This window comes from Lotus japonicus, chromosome 5 (genome assembly GCF_012489685.1).
Source record: "Lotus japonicus ecotype B-129 chromosome 5, LjGifu_v1.2".
Taxonomy (NCBI): Eukaryota; Viridiplantae; Streptophyta; class Magnoliopsida; order Fabales; family Fabaceae; genus Lotus; species Lotus japonicus.
Window position 1 is genome coordinate 38,523,496 of NC_080045.1, and position 22,409 is coordinate 38,545,904.

Here is a 22,409-nt window from a genome sequence, read left to right on the forward strand (position 1 = left end):
CTTTAGGAGATCAAGGTTGATCGGATCCTAGAGAAGACTAAGAGAGTGAATCTTAGTGTGAGCTAAGTCAGTGTAATTGTTAGTCACTTGTAGGTTTCAAGTGCAGTTGTAACTCTTACCTGATTAGTGGATTGCCTTCATTCTAAGAAGGAAGAAATCACCTTAACGGGTGGACTGGAGTAGCTTGAGTGATTTATCAAGTGAACAAGGATAAAATCCTTGTGTGCTTTTCTATCTCTTATCTTTAGCACTTAAGTTCTCGAAAGATTTGTCAAAATCTTTAAGGTGGAAGTTTTATACTGAAAACGTTATTCAAACCCCCCCTTTCTACCGTTTTTCATACCTTCAGAGGACAGTGGAAAAAACAAACACGAAGAATACGAATTTGACAAATCAACAAAACGCAGTTTATTAAATTTCACATTATCCATGAAATAGAAGAATACAAACATCATCCGTGCGTTCTCGTTGCTGGCAGGACCTTCATGGTGGCTGGAAAACAAGAGATTACAACTCAAAACACATAACTCAAGTTGAGAGGGTTAGGGTTTCAAAAGGGAAATCCAAAATTGACAAGGGAAATCACCTTATAACAATGATTCGGCTTTGGATTCGAGAAGAGGAGGTCGAGAGCTTCGAGAATCTGCTTTCCTTTTTCATAACGGAACTCACCGGGGACTACGACAGTGGTGGCGGTGGTCGCTGGAGTCAACGGTGGCCGATCGTCAAATTGGTTGAGGGGTTTTGAAGCTGGCTTCGAGGGGAGTCTAACCGTGGTGTTGGTTTTGTAATTGGAGGTCGGACGGCGCCGAAATCGGGACGAGAAGGTGGCGGTTTTAGGTTTTCATGGGGGCTCCATCTCTCTGCCTTCCACTCCATTTGCTCGTCGGAAACAAGTTCGCGATAGTGATGGCTTGCTCGCGGCTCTAGTCGATGGAACAAAGGGGCCATGGTGGTGGTGTGGCCGGCGGTGGCTGGCTTTGGGTGATGCCATGGTCGCTGGTTCATGAAAGAGGAGGTGATGGCATGGTGGTGCTATAGCAGCTTGGAGAAGGAATAAGGAAATAAGGAAGGAACCTGTTAAGTTCAAACGCATCATAACGTTTTTAAAATCTTATTTTGATTATAACAATTTTATAGAAGTTTCATTGAAAATTAAACTCACCATATCATTTGAATTTCAGGAGAAACTCAAGTAAATGGTATATGCTTCAATGTTCTATCATCACAAAAAGAAAAGCTTCAGAAGCAACAAAATAGTTTGGGAAGCAAACTGACTCTCACTCAAGATCCAACTCTCTACCCGTCTAATGCCACATCATCAGTCAGATTTATTGAAGAAAAATTTTGAGCGCCAAAGTTAAAGTTTGATTGCAACCAGTTGCCCAACATTCTAATCAAAAGGCAACCAATTGACTTATATTCAAATCAAATCACGTGAAGACTAGTTTACTTCAGCTAAAGGCACGCTGACCAACAAGGGAAAAGTACAAGCCGTCAACATCATATTTCCCAATTGTCTCATGTCTGAAAAGTAGCCCAAGTCTATCACCACCTACTAGCTTACAAACATCATCTTTTCGGCTAAAGGATAGACTTGCCTTTGAGCTCGCATTCAATGAAGCTACCAACCAAGGTCATTTGAATCAACGGTTTGATCTCATCTCACAACGGCTAAAAGTAACAGTCAGATTAAAGCTCACAACGGCTACAACACTAGCAAGCAAGTATATAAGGCACACTTGAAGATTGAAGAAGAGGAGCATTAATTTTGAAAGAACAAGAACTCAAGCATTCATTACAATCTTCTAAAAAGCATTCAAAGCTCAAGCAGAAAGTTTCTAAGAGTCAAACACAAGCCTTTACTTCTGCAAGTGAAAGAGAGAACCTTATACCTTAAAAGAGTCAAATCTCTTTATTCTCTTCTCACCTTGTTTTAGAAATCTTAAGTGATCCAAAGTCAGATCTGAACCCAAACACTTAGAGTTCCAGTGCCATAAATTTTCTACCACTACTCTTGAACGAAGAGAAATTCTGTAGAGTGACATAATCTTTTTAAGATTGTTGGAGAAGTCCTGAACAATACTTGTAGGAGGAGTCCTGTAGAATACTTGGAGAAGTCCGTGATAATACTTGTTGGAGAAGTCCGTGAAAATACTTGTGGGAGAAGTCCTGTTGAATACTTGTATTGGAGAAGTCCTTGCTACTTGCTAGTGAAAATCTTGGTGGTGGCCAAGTACTGGACGTAACCCAATCGTTTAGGGTGAACCAGTATAAATCTCTGTGTGTTGATCGTTCTGCCTTGCTAACTTATATTTCCGCTGCACTAAACCGTTTACGAAAAGTCATACTTAACATTTTCTTAAAAGAACTAATATTCTTTTCATAAATCAAAGTTTTAATAAGTAAATTTCAAGTACACAATTCAAACCCCCATTTCTTGTGTTACTTATTTGCATCTCAATTGGCATCAGAGTTTAGTCTCTAGAACTAACATCTTAAACAGGTGTAGAGTAAAGATCCATGGCAAAAGATCTAGCTATAGCTACAGGCTCATCCACCAACAAGCCTCCATTCTTTGATGGAACTGAATATCCCTACTGGAAGACTCACATGCAGCTATTCATTGAGTCCTCAAACTACAAGCTGTGGGACATCATTGAAAATGGCAACATCCTTCACAAAGATGACGTTGGAGAACCTATCAAGAAAGATCAACTGACAGAAGCACAACGCAAAGACTATCAACTTAACGCAAAAGCAAAGTTGTTCCTTCTATGTGCACTGAGTAAATCTCAGCTGGACAAAGTTGATGGGCTAGCAATAGCCAAATAATTATGGGAAGCTCTAGGACTGGCCTATGAAGGTACATCGATTGTCAGACAAGTCAAAGTGAGTTTACTTGTGGCTGAATATGAGACCTTAAAGATGAAAGAGAATGAAAGCATTGAAGAAATATTTGGAAGATTCCAAACCGTTGTTAATGGTCTTAGGAATCTTGATCGCAAATATGAGAACGTTGATCAAATCACAAAGATTCTAAGATTCCTTCCTAGGCGATGGAGACCCAAAGTTACTGCTATTCAAGAAGCTAAGGATCTTAGCACATTGAAACTTGAAGATCTCCTCGGATCTATGAAAGCATGAAATAGAACTTGCCCATGATGAAGGACTAAAGAAGCAGAAGAACATTGCGTTCAAAGCTAATAGTTCTAAAGCTGTTCAAGTGAAAGAACAATCTGAAGAAGAAGAATTCTCAGAAGAACTATCAGAGGATGAACAAGCTCTCTTCAACAGAAAGTTCAAGAGGATGTGGATCAAACAATAAAGAGGAAAAGACTCATTAAAGAAAGACCACAAACGAGAATCAAGTCTGAAAAAGAAACCCTTCATACACAAAGGAGAAAGCGGCTCTAGTGCAGACAAAAGCAACATTACCTACTTTGAATGCAAGAAGCCAGGCCACATCAAGCCGGACTGTCCAAGACTAGCCAAAAAGTCTACCAAGAAGTCATACTACAAGAAAAAGAAAGCCTTAGCAGCTGGATGGGATGACTCTGAGGACGGTTCAGAAGAAGATGATGAAGACGATGATGAAGTTGCACACTTTGCACTCATGGCATCTGTGAACAGTTAAGACGATGATGAGGACGATGAGGTATAACCTGAAAACCTTAAAGAAGAATTCAATGAATTGCTTGAACATTCTTATGCTTTATCTGAAAAATACAAAGCCTTAAAGAAACAGTTTGCTAAGCTACAACTAGAACATGAAAAGGTTTTAACAGAAAAGGACAATATCGTTCAAGAAAATAATGTTTTGAAGAAACAAGATTCTACTAAGGAAGTAGTTGCTTTAAAGAAAAGAGTTAAAGTTATGTGGTAACAGTCGCGAACTGTATGATAAAAGTGGGTTAGGTTTTGATAGTGAATCAACCTCGTCTAGTGAAACCATGTCTGACATATCTTTTACATCAACTGATTCTAGTCAAACCAAGTTTGTTGTGAACTGTATAATTGAGCGAGATGAAAGGAAAACCACTTATGAAAAGAAGGTTCCTCCTAAGTATGCGACTAACCCTTCAGGACCCAAGAAAACCTGGGTACCTAAAAAGTTAATCATCTCTGTTGCAGACTTATTTAACAGAACGAAGGAAACGCCAACAATGGTACCTGGACAGTGGATGCTCGCGACACATGACGGGAGAAAAGTCTATGTTCCCAAAGATCCAAACTAAAAAGGATGGTGGATCAGTTACCTTTGGAGGGAACCAAAAAGGACTTATTGTTGGAGAAGGTAATGTAGGTAAGGAACCGCTTCCTGTGATTAATAATGTCTTGCTAGTTAAAGGACTAAAACACAATCTACTTAGCATAAGTCAATTATGTGATAGTGGGTTCACGGTTTCCTTTAAAAAAGTGAAGTGGAGTGTCACTGATACCGATGAAAAATCATCTTTGAAGCTTAGAGACAAGGAAATCTATATAAGACGAACTTGGAAAACATGGCAAATCAAAATGTAACTTGTCTAGTATCATCAGAGGACAATACTAGGCTTTGGCATAGAAAGCTAGGGCATGCCTCCTTAAGGACCATCACTAAAATCATAAGTAATGACTTAGTACGTGGTCTGCCAAAACTAACTATCAAATCTGATGTTACATGTTCTGCTTGTGATCAAATCAAACAACATCATACCTCCTGTCGTGCTAAAAACTTTGTTAGCACTAGCAAACCTCTAGACCTTTTACATATGGATTTGTTTGGACCTACTAGAGTAGCTAGTATCTCTAGAAGAAGATATTGTTTTGTCATAATCGATGACTACACGAGATTTTGTTGGGTTCACTTCATAACAAGCAAAGACGAAACCTTCCAAGCTTTCAAAGTGTTCAGCAAGAAAGTTCAGAACGAGAAAGGCTACTGCATCACAACCATCCGCAGTGACAGAGGAGGAGAATTTGTGAATGAAGAATTCGAGAAATTCTATGAACAAGAAGGCATTACTCATCAGTTCTCTGCTCCTAAAACTGCTCAGCAAAAAGGTGTTGCTGAACGGAAGAATATGTCACTTCAAGAAATGGCAAGAACGATGCTAATTAAGTGAAACTTCACTCCCAAAGTACTTTTGGGCTGAAGCTATTGAAACTGCATGCTACATTCAAAACAGAATATTCATGAGACCCATGCTAAAGAAGACTCCTTATGAACTATGGCGAGGAAGACGTCCAACCGTTTCGTACTTCCATCCCTTTGGTTGTAAATGTTTCATCCTCAACACAAAGGATAACGTTGGGAAATTCGATAACAAATCTGATCAAGGCATTCTTCTTGGATACTCCACTCATTCCAAAGCTTATAGAGTTTTCAACTCTAGGACTAAAGCAGTCGAGGAATTCATCAACGTCAAGTTTGATGATCACTCAACTGAATCTACAGATCGTCTAGAAAAAGACTTTTTAAATCTTGATCTATCTGATCGAGAAGAAGACGAGATCTCTAAGGAAGTTCAACCATCTCAGATCACACCTGAAGAACTGTCCACTTCATCTCAACCAGCTACTCCAGAACAATCTGATCAAGTAATAACATCAAGTGGTATCTCTCTTCCCAAGGAGTGGAAATACAAGTCGGATAATCCACCGGAGCAGATCATTGGAAGTGTATCAGAAAAAGTAAGAACTAGATCAGCATTTAGAGAAGAACCCAACAACGCATTCATTTCAGAAATTGAACCTAAATCTGTGGACGAAGCTCTACAAGATGAAGGATGGATTCTAGCCTTGTAAGAAGAACTAAATCAGTTTGAAAGAAGTAAAATCTGGACACTTGTACCAAAACCCAAAGGAAAATCAATCATTGGTACTAAATGGGTATTCAGAAACAAGATGGACGAAAATGGAAAAGTTACAAGAAACAAGGAAAGACTAGTAGCTCAAGGGTACAATCAACAAGAAGGAATTGACTACACAGAAACATTTGCTCCCGTAGCAAGAATTGAAGCCATTCGCATTCTTCTAGCATTTGCATGCCAACACTCCATCAAACTGTATCAGATGGACATCAAAAGTGCATTTCTGAATGGAGTAATTGAAAAAGAGGTTTATGTGAAGCAACCTCCATGATTCGAAGAATCGTCTGCCTCGGAACATGTATTCAAACTCAGAAAAGCTCTCTACAGTTTAAAACAAGCTCCAAGAGCATGGTACGATCGTCTAAGCAGCTTTCTTATGAAGAACGGTTTTTCAAGAGGAAAGATCGACAACTCATTTTTCAGGAAACATCTCAAAGATGATTACATCCTTGTGCAACTATACGTTGATGACATCATCTTTAGTGCGACAAGTGACAAACTGTGCAAATATTTCTCTACACTCATGCAAAGTGAATTTGAGATGAGTATGATGGGAGAACTGAAATTCTTTCTCGGTCTACAAATCAAGCAAGAAAAAGACAAGATCTATATTCATCAGACCAAATACATCAAAGATATGCTCAAGAAGTACAATATGCACAAATCAAATGATATGAGCACACCAATGTATCCAAACACTGTTCTGGACAAGAATGATGAAAGTTCACCAGTTGATCCAACATCGTACAGAGGAATGATAGGATCACTTTTGTATCTAACATCCAGCATACCAAACATAATGTTCAGTGTTTTCTTATGTGCAAGATTCCAGGTAAATCCCCAACAATCACACCTTAGGGTTGTTAAGCGAATATTTACATATTTAATAGGCACTGCTAATCTTGGTCTTTTGTACGAGAAAGGTAGTGATTTCAGGTAAAAAGGATTTTGAGACGCTGACTATGCTGGAGATAGAGTTGAACGAAGGAGCACCAATGGAGGATGTCATTTTCTAGGAAACTGTTTAGTCTCTTGGTCAAGCAAAAGGCAAAGCACAATATCCTTATCTGCTGCTGAAGCTGAATACGTAGCAGCTAGCTCGTGCTGTACACAACTTCTATGGATAAAGCATCAACTTGAAGATTATAATATCCATGAAAGTAGTATACCTCTACTCTGTGACAACACAAGTGCCATCAACATAGCTAAGAATCTTGTTCAACATTCAAGAACAAAGCATATTGAAATCAAGCATCACTTCATTAGAGATCTTGTGGCAAAAGGACATATTGACATATCTCATGTGCACACTGAAGATCAACTTGTTGATATTCTCACAAGGCCATTATTGGAAAGCAGATTTGCTGATTTGAGAAGAAGATTAATTAATATACAATCTGCATATTGAAGGTACGAAAATGTAGTTTCTCTATTTTGCAGATATCGTTCTCTAAGTCAAACGATCAATGGAAATTATGCATCGTTCAGCATTTCTATCAACAAGAAATTTATGGAAATCGTTCACTGTCACATCGTTCTATGTAGTTGCCATCTGGAATTTACTATCGTTCAATAAATACATGGTTTAAGAGAGTTCTTGAGTCCAACAACAACATCATCAAAGGTTAAACTCCAAAAACCCCAACTTTGTTAACTCTTCAAAACCAAGAATCAAACTTTTTGAAAACTAAATACATGGTTTGAAAGCTCTTTTCATAGGCTACAACTTATACAAAAACACTTTCCTCAAAGCCCAACTTCAAAATGTACTAACACCAAAATCTCAACATTTTACAAAACCATTTTCATCTCCATAAAGCCAAGAGAAAGCTTAACAACAATTACAAAACCAACATAGGCTTTTAAGTAACTTAGAAAGGAAAGGTGACGCTTAAAGTCTCGATCTTGCTCAGCACCTGTAGGATTTGTTGTTAGTAAATGCCTTGTCTACAACTCTATCGGTTTACTTTTTGAAAATTTCAACTTTGAGTTTTTGAGCCTAAAATCTTGACCAAATTTCCCCTAAGTGCATTTCAAATCCTATAATTCTTCCGAGAGTTTGTTTACCCTAGATATGACCTGAGATTACCTAGGAATTAAATTAGATCAAAGAAAAAGTTCGGGAAGCCCTATTTTTGGCTATAGCCGAGACTTGTTGGGCTTTTAGAGGGGCATGAAATAAATTTTGTGAAAGCATGGCCTGATGTTTATTGTAGCCCTTTAAGTTGTCGAAATTTTGGCTTTGGTTTCGTGTCGTTCCCAGTTCTGTAGCTCGAGTTATGTGCGTTTTAGCGAACAAAGGTCTTGCTGCCCGTGCGTGTGACCTTCAGTCCTTGTATGAATTGTTCTGAATTATTTAATTTAACTTTGGACTTGAAATTTTTCTGGAGTTTAGGAGGCTTGTTGTTGATCATTTAGTAAAAATATTAGAATTTCCGGGTTGGTTTCCTATGTCTAAAATCTCGCCCAAGTGACTACACAGTTTTGCAGTTTGTTGATCAAAGTGTTTTGTACACAACTTGTATCGAGTCAAAACTCACTCATTCGGGAAACCCTTCCATTCATGCTTATATGTTGAACTCTGAAGCTTTGAAAGCTTTCTCCGGTTTTGATTAGTGTTATTAGTTGTATTGTTCTTAGTGACTAAGCAATGATACTTTGCTGAAGGTTTGGAACGAGTTGAGCTGAGGAAAGAGGTTTTGGAGCACGCTGTGAGATGTCACGACGGAGGAGGACACCCCAGGGAACTTGCTGAGTTCGGGAACTGTTTTTTGGATCGAACTGTGATGTCGAGCTTTGATGGAGAAATAAAAGGTAAGGGTAACTCAGTATAGAAGAGTCCTTTGAGTCTTGCATGCTTTAATTGCACTGCTTGCGTTTGAGATGAAGGTGTTTGGTTTGATTGCGAATTTGACATGTTTTACTGTGATATATACTTGCTTATGTGGACTGTTTCTGAGGCTTTTGCCAAATGTTTTCTGAGGCATCGGACATTGTTAAACCTCAAGGCTTAGGCCGTTGTTCATTGCTTAATGATTTTACTTGATGAGCTAGTATGCATAATTGAATTGACTTATGCTTGTTGGAAATATGAATAACATGTGGTTACTCTGACTTGACTATTGGATTGGAAGTTGTTGACTGACTTTGACATATAAGGCTGAAACTTAAGTGGCAGTGTAGTGGTTTTCGTTCCACATGACTGTCCCGTATTTCAGGGGCGTTATTAAGTGGCAAATCAGTGGTTTTCGTTCCACATGACTGTCACGTCTTGCGAGATGTTATTGACTGATTCATCTTGGTAGCAACATATAATTGCATTATAGGGCACTAACATTTGATTATGTTGATACCTGATTTAATTCTATGTTCTTAATTTTTTTTATATCTGATTTAATTCTACGTTGTTGATTTTGTTTATATATGATTTAATTATATGTTGTTGATTCTGTTTACATCTGATTAAATTATATATTGTTGATTTTGTTGATATCTATCTTGGATTATATTGTTAGCTTATCTATTGGAATGTTTTGAATTACCCGAAGTGACAATGAGGTGGGTATGGTCCCAACCAAGATTGTCCAATCTTTCAGGGGCGTTATCAAGTGGCAAATTAGTGGTTTTCGTTCCACGTGACTGTCCCGTCTTGCGAGACGTCATTGATCGACCCATCTTGCTTGTAGCGTATAGAATAGGGGGCATTTATATTAGACTTTGTTGATAGTTGATTTGATTTGATATTGTTGGATATATGTTGTCATCTATCTTGAATTAAATTGGTAGCTTACTTACCAGACATGTATTGAATTCGAATAACATGTTTTTCTCTTTTATGTGAAGTAGTCGTATGGAGTTAACCATTTTTGTTTGCTATACTTGTTGTTTGGGTGCTTAACGCTATTAGGCGATGGAGAATCTTCGATGAAGCTTAACCATTTTACGAGTCGGAGATGAGAACTTGAAGAACAGTGGAAGACTCGAAGGGTAGAGTCGGGTGTAAGGCTAGAGCCTTGGGATAGAGATCTTACCATTATTGGTTAAGGCTTGCATAATGATTTTAGGAATTTATATTTGAGGTTTCGGGTAGGTTCCGGTGCTTTGCTTTCCTGCGGTTCCCCGATGTGGAGATCGTAGGGAGTATGTCGGATTGATGGTGTCATTGCATAATATATTCTTTGTTGAATATGTTTCTATTTGTTAGGTGTTGTAGGTTGTATGCTTTCGTCTTTACTCTCGGTTACTTGCCTTGTTCAAAGCTTGATGTAAATTTAATTACAGTGGGAGTAGGGCATGCATGTTTTGTTTGTTTTTTAGGGCTTAGGGTTTATGTTTTGATGTAAAATATTAATTTCACTAATCTATTGATTTTATTAATTATCAATTCTACTTGTGAAATTTATAAATGTGTGTGATCCGTGTAGGTATTATTTTAGTAATGGAATAGAATGATAGGCTCAATACTTTGTAAATCATCGATGATTTTCTAATTGTTGTATAACAATTGGTCAAGTAGTGATTTAATTAATAATTATACAATAGTCAAATAATTGACAGTTAAAGCCTAATGATTCAGATTATTATTTTATAATTTTATAATATTTCATTATGGTGAATAAGTATTTCTTTTTTGGTACAAATTATTAAAAATATATATTGGAGTAATTTAATATTAATTTATTTCATAACTAAATAATTTCATAACAATATTATTAATTTTATTTTAAATTTTTGAAATCTATAAATTATTAGTCCAAATCATTATAAAATGTTTTATTAATAATATTTAGTATTGATTATATTTTTTCAAAGTTAATTTTGACCATCATAGTTTTGATAAACATATATTTCTGTTTGATAATTTAATGAATATTTGTTTTCTATAAAAATTCATATATAATTCTCTGAATAATTTTTGGTCAAGTAGTATTTCTATATATATATATATATATATATATATATAAATATATTACTTTTATGTATTTTATCCTTTTACTTTACAATATTTACGTATTAATTTGTAAGCATAATATATAATACTTAAAAAAATTAATTTTACTATATATAGAGAAGTCAAGTCAATTTTACCCAATTATGTATATGTATTATATTACTATAATATTATTATACATTGAAACATTACCTTGTTATTATAAAATGTTATATTCGTAATACAATGATTAATATATAATTAAATATATAGTTATATATTAAAATATAATCTTATTGAACTTATTGCTTAGTTCCACCTTTTTTAATCCTTTGGAAGAGTACAAAACTCTCATTATGCCTATAAATAGGTGTATGTTGATTTTGTAGATGCAAATTGAGATTTTTTTATTTTTATCTACAAAACTAATCAAGATATAATGCCTTCTTTGAAGTTGATGTTGAAGTTGATGGTGTTTCTTTTTGCTATTTTGTGCAGTGATCTACTGGTAACTGCACAAGGGATAGAAAGATCCCAAGACACAACTAATGTTGAACGCAAAGAAAACCCACAGGTGGTGGGTAAGACACATGAGATAGGAGATGGTAAAGGGTATCATGGTCCAGGATACCAGACTGATTGCTGCAGCTGTAGAAAATGGTGGTGGTGTCCATGCCCGCCTGGTTGTCCTGACAAGTTTTGGGTGTAATAATATTCTTTAATTATATGATTAAATAAAAATTGTTGGTTATTTTAAAATTTCATTTTACCTTTAACATTTTTATACGTATTGTAAATATTTTAGCATAAGAATAAAACACATACGTAGTAGGGATGCCAAATTAAATCATTGGTTCATCATACAATCAATCGAAATAGATATCCACTTTATCCGTCAATTTATGACTAAAAAGTAAATTAACTTGGAATGAATGAGTTATGTATCTTAGTGGAATGACAATTATCCATCTTATTAAGTGTATATCAATTTGACTAGCATTTAAAAAAGTTCAAACGTAACCCAACACATGAAAAATCACTAATCCACCAAAATTGTGTAATTATTTATAATTTCTATATCATTACTGAAAGCTCTACGAATATTTGTTATATAATGTGAAGATATGGATATTCATTTACTTTTAATTTAATATATATTCTTTATTTTTTATTCAATTTTATTATTTATAAGATGCAATAACTTCGCTAAAAATTATTTATTATATGAAAATTGATTGTTCATATAAAATTATTCATATATTTTTTTTATATTCATTTATGTTAAATACAAGTTTTATTTATATATATATATTGTTTTTATCTTTCTTTTTCTTCATTGACCCTAAGACATTCATTTTTTTTTGTGATATTTTGTATTTCATGTTTAACTCTTATTTAATTGGCTTAAAATCATTTCATGCCCCCTGATGTATTAAGGTTGTGCATAAGTCGTCCCTACTCTTTTTCGTCTACGTTTGTACCCTTCATGTTTCTAAAAAGTGCAACGAATGCCCCTCCGTCACTTTGACGTTAATGTCTGGAAGATTGGTAAATCTTGCGGCCTGGTTTTTTCAGGCACGGACGAGGAGGCTATTGAGGCTTGTGTAGCTCATCTTAAGGAGACTCATCCTGAGAGATATGGTGGGGGGTAGGTTTTTTTTTTTTGCAGGGCGAGGTTTGGTTTCGCAGTGGGGGCTCGTTTTTTAATAATTTGGTTGTTTTGGTAGTTGTTGGGTTGTGGTAGTTGCTTTCGTTTTTCGTTGTCGTTGTTCGTTTGCTTTCGTTTTTTCTTCGTGCTTTCGTTGTATCGTCCGTTGTCGAGAGGGCTTGTTTCTTGACTTTGAATAATATATCATCTCTTTTTCTTTCAAATAAAAATTAATTAAATTATCACTTGTTAAAATATTGATCTTACTCGCATAAAAGTAGACATTTTTTCCTTCTTACTTGCTACTACCCAATTAGTATTATTTTGTTACTTATATTATGATGATAAAAATGAGTTTAATGGATATACATCGTCAGTGTAAACCCACTTTACACTAAAATCCAATTGAATTCCATCTTTTATACACATCATTTTAACATTTTAAAATAATTTTATAATTTTCTTCAATTAAAATATAAAACAGAGAACATCTCAACCCTTACGCCTAGTCCCCTTCTTCTCTCCTACACCATCTCAACCAGATTGACTTCCTTTGAGAGTATGTTAATTGCTTAGATGTCCATCATACTTTTAGAGAAGCAAATGATTTTTCTGATAGCCTAGCAAAGGAAGGGGTGAATAGAGAATCCACCCTCTGGTTTTGCTGTGATGTTTGGATTAAGATGAAGATAGATAGAATTATCTGAGTTCATGTTTATTGCATTTTGATAAATAAGCATGATCTAAATAAAACTATTTTCATAAGATTACTAATTGATTGTGTAGCTCAACGGCTAAGATGTGTGTTTTGCTAGTAAAAGGTCTTGGGTTCGAATCCTCCAACCTATTTTTTCAAGTTCAGATTTTTAGTTAATGACGTGTCACGCCACGTAGGACGCTGGCGTGGCATTTAACGACGACGCCGTCCATTCTTTAACGTCAAAGTGACGGAGGGGAATTCGTTTCACTTTTTAGAAACATGAAAGGTACAAACGTAGACGAAAAAAGAGTAGGGACGAATTTTGCACAAACTTAATACATCAGGGGCATGAAATGCGTTTAAGCCAATTAAATAAGAGTTAAACATGAAATACAGAATATCACAAAAAAATAATGAATGCATTAGAACAATGAAGAAAAATTAAGATAAAAACAATATATATAAATAAAAGTTGTATTTAACATAAATGAATATACAAAAAATATTTGAATAATTTTATACGAACATCCAATTTTCATATAATAGATAATTTATAGCGAAGTGATTGCATCTTATAAATAATAAAAGTGAATAAAAAATAAATAATAGATCTTAAATTAAAAGTAAATGAATATTCATATCTTCACATTATATAACAAATATTCATAGAGCTTTCAGTAATGAGATAGAAATTATAAATAATTACACAATTTGGGTGGTAAGTGATTTTTCATGTGTTGGGCTACGTTTGAACTTTTTTAAATGCTAGTCAAATTGGTATAGACTCAATAAGACGGATAGTTGTCATTCCACTAAGATACGAAACTCATTCATTCCAAGTTAATTTACGTTTGAACTTTTTTAAATGCTAGTCAAATTGGTATAAACTCAATAAGATGGATAATTGTCATTCCACTAAGACACGAAACTCGTTCATTCCAAGTTAATTTACTTTTTAGTCATAAATTGACGGATAAAGTGGATATCTATTTCGATTGATTGCATGATCATGAACCAATGATTTAATTTGGCATCCCTACTACGTATGTGTTTTATTTATTTATTTTTTGAAAACGAAATGAATATTATTAAGTAAATGCTTGAGCCAATATAACTCAAGACAAGAGCAAGGTACAATCTGAATCAGAAGAGTTCCGGAGAAAACTATGCGCAAAAAGTGCACCAAACCCACCACCAACCAGCAGGATGGCTACTAACGTATTCCCAAGAAGGAGCCTCGTTAAAACCTTACTGAGAAAAACCCATTGGGAAAAAACCCAACAAGGAAAAAGAGTACCACCAACTTGGGAAAGTCATCCTGCAACTAGAAAGCATGATAATTAGCCCAAACAGCAGCTGAAATTCGGTTACAGTAAAAACAACAACATTTTAAGTTTTCTGTAACACATAAGCAGTAAGCAGAGACAGCATCCAGACAAAACAGCAACCAGAAACAGCATCCAGACCAACAGCAACAACAACACTCAGTAAAACAGACAGCAGAAGCAACAATAGCATCAGCAACGACAGCACAACAGAAATCTGCAGCAGCAGCACCAGAAAACAGCAAACTGCACCAGCAGAAAACAGCAAACAGCAACCAGTAAAACAACATCCAGCAAGCTCAAACAGAAAAAAAACAACCAACAAAAACAGCTTCCAAATTGGGCCGAAATTTTCAAAAACTCTCTCATAGCTTACGACCCTGCAAAAAACATAAAGTACTAAACAAAAGCCAAAAATGTTATGTCATCCTTGTTGCCCATCATAGTGCCAAATTGGCACCTCACGAGAGCATCCCTCCTTTGCAAGTTCATCCGCTTCCATGTTCCCCTCCCTTAATATATGAGAGACTCCGCAACACGCCACCAATGGAGATAAATAATCAATCATATTCAACTCATTAGTTAAATTCCAAGGTCTGTTTTTTGTCCCGCTCACCCAATCCACAGCAAGACTTGAGTCACTCTCAATTTCAACCGTACATACCATGAACTGCAGACAAAATAATAAGGCATACAAGATTTCCAAAACCTCCGCCTCATCCGCTCGTTTTACCTCCACCTTTCTTGAAAATTTCTCAATCACCTTCCTCGCATTGTTCCTCAAAATCCCTCCAATGCCTGCTGTTCCTGATTGGAAAGAACCATCCACATTGAATTTCAAAGTCGTCCCTTGAGGTGGTTTCCAAGGTATGACAGGCCGCACACTACCCTTGGCATGTAAATCAATTTTTATGAAACCCCTTTCAAACTGATTTGCATCATAAGGACAATCTTGCCACCAAGCTCTTATCCAAGTAAATAACAAAAATACGTGAGACTCCCAAATGGCTTCTGCATCAAAGAGTTTATCATGGAAAATCACATCATTTCGAGCCATGCATATTTCCCAGCATAATGCATAAGGAATCAAATCCCACAAAATTCTTGAAGTAGTTTTGCGTAACAGACTCCATTCAGCCAGCAAAGTCGAAACTGATTCTGAAACAGTCCATGTAATGCCCTCCCTCTGTAACACATCTGTCTAAAGCATCCAAATCCGGGGACAATGCAAAAAAAGATGAGCCGCTGTCTCTGTTGTAGACAAGCAAAAATTGCAGAACACACCATTCTCTAAGACCACCCCCCTTTGTTCTAGATTCTCCTTTGAAGCAATTCTGTTTTTATGCACCTGCCACATAAATAAAGCAACTTTTGAAGGTAAAACAGGCCTCAAGAATTGAGGGACAAACCATCCCTCCTCTGTGAACCACCGGGCTTCCACTACTACAGGCATAGACTTAACACTGTATAGTCCCATATTATCATGTTTCCAAATGAGCGAATCTGTATCCGCCCTCTCCCCCTGTTTGGGAACCAAGGTCTGAAGAAGTGCCTGCAATTCATGATACTATTGTCTCTCCCAACCCAGTAAATCACGTACAAAGGCAGTATTCCATACCCAATGAGGACCTACAACCGTGCCACACTCCCACACCAATGCCCTCTTATTCACCGCCAAAGCAAACATCCGAGGGAAAGCCTCACTAAGAGGCGCAATGCCTACCCACAGATCCAACCAGAAAAAAACACCCCTCCCCCTCCCTATCTGACAAGCTATCCCATCCCTAAAAACATTGTCCACTAGCCCACTATCACGCCAAACACCATACACATATGCTAAAGGCTTAGATAATTTTTTCACATCAGCAGGATCAACATTAAAAGATATCAGCTGGAGTGGTAAACCATATTTCGTACAAACCACCTCCCTCCATAATGCATCTCTCTCCCTACTAAACCGCCACACCCACTTCAAAAGCATCACCTTATTTTTCCATTCAAGGAAACCCACTCCTAAACCTCCAAACCGGGTACCCTTACACAAGTCTTCCCATGCTACCCACATGATTTTATTTTCACCGGAAGGGCCTCCCCATAAGAAACGACGCATAATCTTCTCTATCCGTTGGATTATCCCCTTTGGAGCTTTGTAAAGAGCCATATAGTACAATGGAATAGCATTCAGAACAGATTTGATCAATACTAGTCTCCCTCTTAAAGTCAGAAAGCGGGAACTCCATAAACCCAATTTTGCAGTCATATTTTCCAGCACCGGATTCCAGAAAGACAATCTTCTAGGATTACCACCCAATGGAGACCTAAGATAAATGAAAGGTAGTGTACCTATTTTAAAGTTCCACCAAGATGCAGCTTGTTGTACCAAAGATGGATAGACATTCACCCCATACACCGCTGATTTATTAAAATTTACTTTCAAACCTGAACTGTATAAGTAAGCTTCAATTGCCATAGCCAAAGTCTGGAACTGAAGCTCATCACAATCAGAAAACAGCAAAGAATCATCTGCAAACTGTAAATGATTTATGCGGGACCCCGACGCCAATACCACTCCACATCGTGCGTCCCCTTCTAGTAGCTGATTAAGCATGGAAGACATCCTGTTTGCCACAATATTAAATAGTAAAGGTGAGAGAGGGTCACCCTGACGCAGTCCCTTCTGAATATTGAAGAAATCAGAAGGCGAGCCATTAACCAGGACCGCCAAAGAAGCTGTTGAAACACACACCTGCATCCAACTAATCCATTTTTCCCCAAAACCCATTTCCTGTAGAAGCTCTAGCATAAAATCCCATTCAACATTATCATAAGCTTTAGCAAAATCAATTTTAAATAATAGACCTCCTTCTGGCCTTGAAGCCATGGTGTGGACAATTTCATTAGCAATTAAAGAGCAATCTGCAATCTGGCAGCCTTCTGTGAAAGCGAATTGATTCTGACTCAACAAAACTGGCAGCATCGAACTCAGACGCACAGAAAGGACTTTTGACAGCAATTTATAAATACTTCCAATTAAGCTGATTGGCCTGTAGTCTGATATTTGCTCTTGTTGACCCCCTTTAGGAATAAGAGCTATAAAAGTAGAATTTAGACCCCTCACCAACCGTCCTGTAAGGAAAAAATCATTGAAGAAACATAGCAAATCATCTTTAATTAAATTCCAGAATTTTTTGAAAAAATCCATGCTGAAACTATATGGTCTCGGAGCTCTATTTCCATCAAAATTTTTCACCACATCCCATATTTCCTCCACTATAAAATCTGCTTCCAAAAAGTGCTTTTGTGCATCCGACACTTTGTTTAATTTTATGCTTGTGAACCACGGCCTAGGACCCCCATCCTTGTGGAAAAAATTAATAAAGTGAGCTCGCATAGCTTCTTTTATCTCATCTGGGGTAGTTAACAGACGCCCACCATACCTTAGCTGCGTGATGGTTTTCTTTACTGTACGGGCCTTACACACACGGTGGAAATATTTAGTGTTTCTATCCCCCTCCTTCAACCACCTCACCCTAGACTTTTGTAACCATATTCTTTCCTCCTCACGATATGCCCGCCACAAAGCTTCTAAAACCGTCCTTCTCTCCTTATTCAGAACTCTGAACCCCCCTCAGTTTCTAACTCACCCATCACCTCCTATAATCTCTTCTCTAAATTTTCAATTTTTTCTACACCCCACGTCCCCTTCTTTCTACGCCACTCTCTAATTTTTCCCCTCAACCCTTTTAGCTTTTGTTGCAACACATAACCCGACCACCCTTGATACACAGCAGACGTCCAACAAGACTCTACTAAGTCGTTAAAACCCTCCTCATCAACCCAATGGTTAAAATAATAAAATGGCTTAGGTCCCGAGTCAGACAACCCAAAGAACAAACCCACCGCCCTATGATCAGATACATTCTATGGTAAAAAGATTGAGAAATATTAGAAAACGTTACCAGGACCTCATCAGACACCACCCAACGATCCAAACGACTCCAAATCCCCTCATTCTGGCTGGAAAACCAAGTATACTAACATATTGACAATACGTATAAAAATGTTAAAGGTAAAATGAAATTTTAAAATAACCAACAATTTTTTCTTAATCATATAACTAAAGAATATTATTACATCCAAAACATGTCAGGACAACCAGGCGGGCATGGACACCACCACCATTTTCTACAGCTGCAACAATCAGTCTGGTATCCTGGACCATGATACCCTTTACCATCTCTTATCTCATGTGTCTTACCCACCTCCTGCGTGTTTTCTTTGCATTCAACATTAGTTGTCTCTTGGGATCTTTCTATCCCTTGTGCAATTACCATGAGATCACTGCAAAAAATAGCAAAAAGAAACACCATCAACTTCAACATCAACTTCAAAGAAGGCATTATATCTTGATTAGTTTTGTAGATAAAAATAAAAAAATCTCAATTTGCATCTACAAAATGAACATATTGTAAGATCAAGTTTTGATCTAGTAGTACAACTCTATGTTTTGATGATTACAAGTTAACTATTAAGTATGAACAATTATGGTACTCTAACGTTGTTTTCTGAGTGTTCAAATGACAGGCCAAGACTTTGGACCTATCTCACAAGAATCAGAAGCACAATGCTCAAAGAGTAACCTCTGCAACGCTTTCACACGTACTATGTTCAATCTGAACAGTAGATCAAGCTTCAGAAGATCTGAAGATTACAAAGCTCTGATATGGATTCAGTTCACTAGAAGCTCTGAAGGATCAGACGTTCTGAAGGATCAGACGCTCTGTAGGATCAGAAGCTCTGAAGGATCAGACGCTCTGAAGGATCAGACGCTCTGAAGGATCAGAAGCTCTGAAGCATCGGAAGCTGAGCAGTGAAGACTCTGAAGTCCAAGAGTAAGCTGGCTCTGAAGACCAAGTACTTCTCCTCTGAGTCCAGAAGCAGAAGGTACAAAGGTCAGAGGATCCAAGCTTCCCTCTGACTCTGATCATCAAGCTTCACAAGTTCCAAGATGAAGCATCACTCTGATCAGAAGTCAACAAGGTTGAAGGTCATGTCGCTATCCAAAGTACAAAAGAAATTGTACCATTCCTGACGACCTTACCTAACTGATTCAGCCATAGCATAACCTGGAAATTCCAGATCTGCCCTCCAACGGTAGCATCTCCATGCAACGTTCAAACCCTAATCCTTGGAGTATATAAAGAGGCTGAAGATTGAAAGATGTTGCCTAAGAAACTTATTCACGCGCAAGAAATATCTCAAAATCTTCTTAGTAATCTTTCTTCAAATAGAACTAAGTGTGTTTACTATCAGTTTTTGAAGAAGCACTTATTTGTAAACCCAATACATTCAAACAGTTGTTTGATTTACCTTTAGGAGATCAAGGTTGATCGGATCCTAGAGAAGACTAAGAGAGTGAATCTTAGTGATAGCTAAGTCAGTGTATTGTTAGTCACTTTGCAGGTAGCAAGTGCAGTTGTAACAAAACTCTGATTAGTGGATTGCCTTCATTCTAAGAAGGAAGAAATCACCTTAACAGGTGGACTGGATTAGCTTGAGGGATTAATCAAGTGATTCAGGACAAATTCATTTTGTGCTCACATCAAGAAGAACTGAATCAATTCTCCAAGAATGATGTTTGGAACCTTGTCAAGAAACCTCAAGGCGCTCACATCAAGAAACAAGCTGAATGAAATAGGAGATGTAGTCAGAAACAAAGCAAGACTAGTTGCTCAAGGCTATAGTCAGCAAGAAGGAATAGATTATACTGAAACATTTGCTCCAGTAGCAAGATTGGAAGCAATCAGACTGCTGATCTCCTTCTCAGTGAATCACAACATAATCCTTCATCAGATGGATGTTAAGAGTGCCTTCCTGAATGGATACATCTCAGAGGAAGTATATGTGCACCAACCTCCTGGTTTTGAAGATGAGAAGAACCCTGACCATGTTTTCAAATTGAAGAAATCACTCTATGGTCTGAAGCAAGCTCCCAGAGCATGGTATGAGAGACTCAGCTCATTCCTTCTGGAAAATGAGTTTGTAAGGGGTAAAGTAGATACAACTCTCTTTTGCAAAACTTAAAAAGATGATATCTTAATTGTGCAAATTTATGTTGATGATATTATATTTGGATCAGCTAATCCATCTCTTTGCAAAGAATTTTCTGAGATGATGCAAGCTGAATTTGAAATGAGTATGACGGGAGAACTCAAGTACTTTCTGGGAATACAAGTTGATCAAAAACCAGAAGCTACTTACATCCATCAGAGCAAGTATACAAAGGAACTTCTGAAGAAGTTCAATATGACAAAATCAATAATTTCTAAGACTCCTATGCATCCTACTTGCATTCTGGAGAAAGAAGATGCCAGTGGGAAAGTATGTCAAAAGCTATATCGTGGAATGATAGGTTCACTTCTATACTTAACTGCATCTAGGCCAGATATTCTGTTTAGTGTACATTCATGTGCTCCAATCAGATCCTAGAGAAACTCACTTAACTGCTGTTAAGAGAATTCTCAGATATCTGAAAGGTACCACTAACCTCGGCTTGATGTATAAGCAAACATCAGAGTATAAGCTTTTTTAGGTTATTGTGACGCTGATTATGCTGGAGATAAAACTGAAAGAAAGAGTACTTCTGAAAATTGTCAATTTCTGGGAAGTAACCTAGTCTCATGGGCAAGCAAGAGGCAGTCTACTATTGCACTATCCACTGCAGAGGCAGAATATATCTCAACAACTATTTGTAGCACTCAGATGCTCTGGATGAAACATCAGCTAGAGGATTACCAAATCCTTGAGAGAAACATTCCAATCTATTGTGATAACACTGCTGCAATTTCACTCAGTAAGAATCCAATCTTACACTCAAGGGACGTAAGTCAGGAGAGGATTGGGACTCTTGGTGGACTACAAGTTGAAGAGTTCATAATGTTGGGAAAGAAACGGATCTGCCATTCCTACTCCCCAGTTATGTCATCCCTTACCTATGATTCCTAGTTTTCGCCGCCCATGGTTCCGAGAGACCCAATTTATACAGAATGAGCACCTCACCCCTTTCTTTCCTTGTAGTTGGAGTTGGGCAAGATTTCACTTGTAAATGGATTGGCTTTAGATGCGAGATACGGCTCATAACCACTGCTTGTGAACAGCTTGACTCCTGCTTTCCCGGCTACAGTACAGATTGTGCCAAAGACAGCTCGCTCCTGCTCAAAAATCACACAATAAGCCAAGGCAAGGCGGCCAGTTCTAATCTAATCTAGCTATTTCAAAACAAATTCTCATCTCAGGAAGACAGATCGAACTATTACAGATAGAACAGATAGATTGGTGTAGGCTCTAAGCCAAGCCTATCTCGTCTGCTATAAAATACACTACGTACTTTCCCGAGAATTTCTGCGAGTTGATTCTACACCTATTTCTGGCTATTTTCTGCGAGTTCACGAACATGTATCTTTATACTTTACGGATTAACCAATTTCTAAACGCTGAAGTAGATTCAAAAGAGATCCCACTTCCTCATGAATATATTTTGACTCGGAATCTTTTGTTTCAAATCCCAGTTTTGCCAAGGGAGCTACCTAATTTTTAACCTTGAATTGATGGAAAGCAGAATTTCTGACTTTTCGTGTAGGATTAGATCCAGTGAGGGTCTTTGGCTGACCGATATTGCACACCAGAATTTATCCCTTTCCATTCCATTTTTTTTCTTGATAGCCGGTCACATGTATAGGAGACCAACAGGGCATTGGTCATGGTCTAAAATATCTTATAGAAGCTCATAAAGGTCCATTTACGGGCCAAGGCCAGAAAGCCTATATGAGATCCATGGTATTATGCTAAATTCTCTCTTAACCCTAAATTTGGAGGCTCTTTAACCATTCCCCTTTTTCCATATCTAACTAGCTACTGACTATGGTACACAACTTTCATTGTTCACACATCA

The 22,409-nt window shown here is 37.2% G+C and overlaps 1 protein-coding gene across 1 annotated transcript in view; it reads right to left on the reverse strand.

Annotated features, from left to right (window-relative positions):
• Positions 1-14,522: 14,522 nt before the first annotated feature.
• The window catches only part of LOC130719519 (uncharacterized), an 8,416-nt gene continuing 529 nt past the window's right edge, over positions 14,523-22,409 (reverse strand). Inside the window, exons 2-8 of the mRNA XM_057570141.1 lie at positions 21,518-21,669; positions 18,693-18,799; positions 16,077-17,584; positions 15,807-15,980; positions 14,896-15,659; positions 14,632-14,704; positions 14,523-14,531 (exon numbers count right to left, since the gene is read on the reverse strand). Of these exons, the coding sequence (XP_057426124.1) occupies positions 14,523-14,531; positions 14,632-14,704; positions 14,896-15,659; positions 15,807-15,980; positions 16,077-17,584; positions 18,693-18,799; positions 21,518-21,669 (2,787 nt within the window). The remainder of the gene's footprint in view (positions 14,532-14,631; positions 14,705-14,895; positions 15,660-15,806; positions 15,981-16,076; positions 17,585-18,692; positions 18,800-21,517; positions 21,670-22,409) is intronic.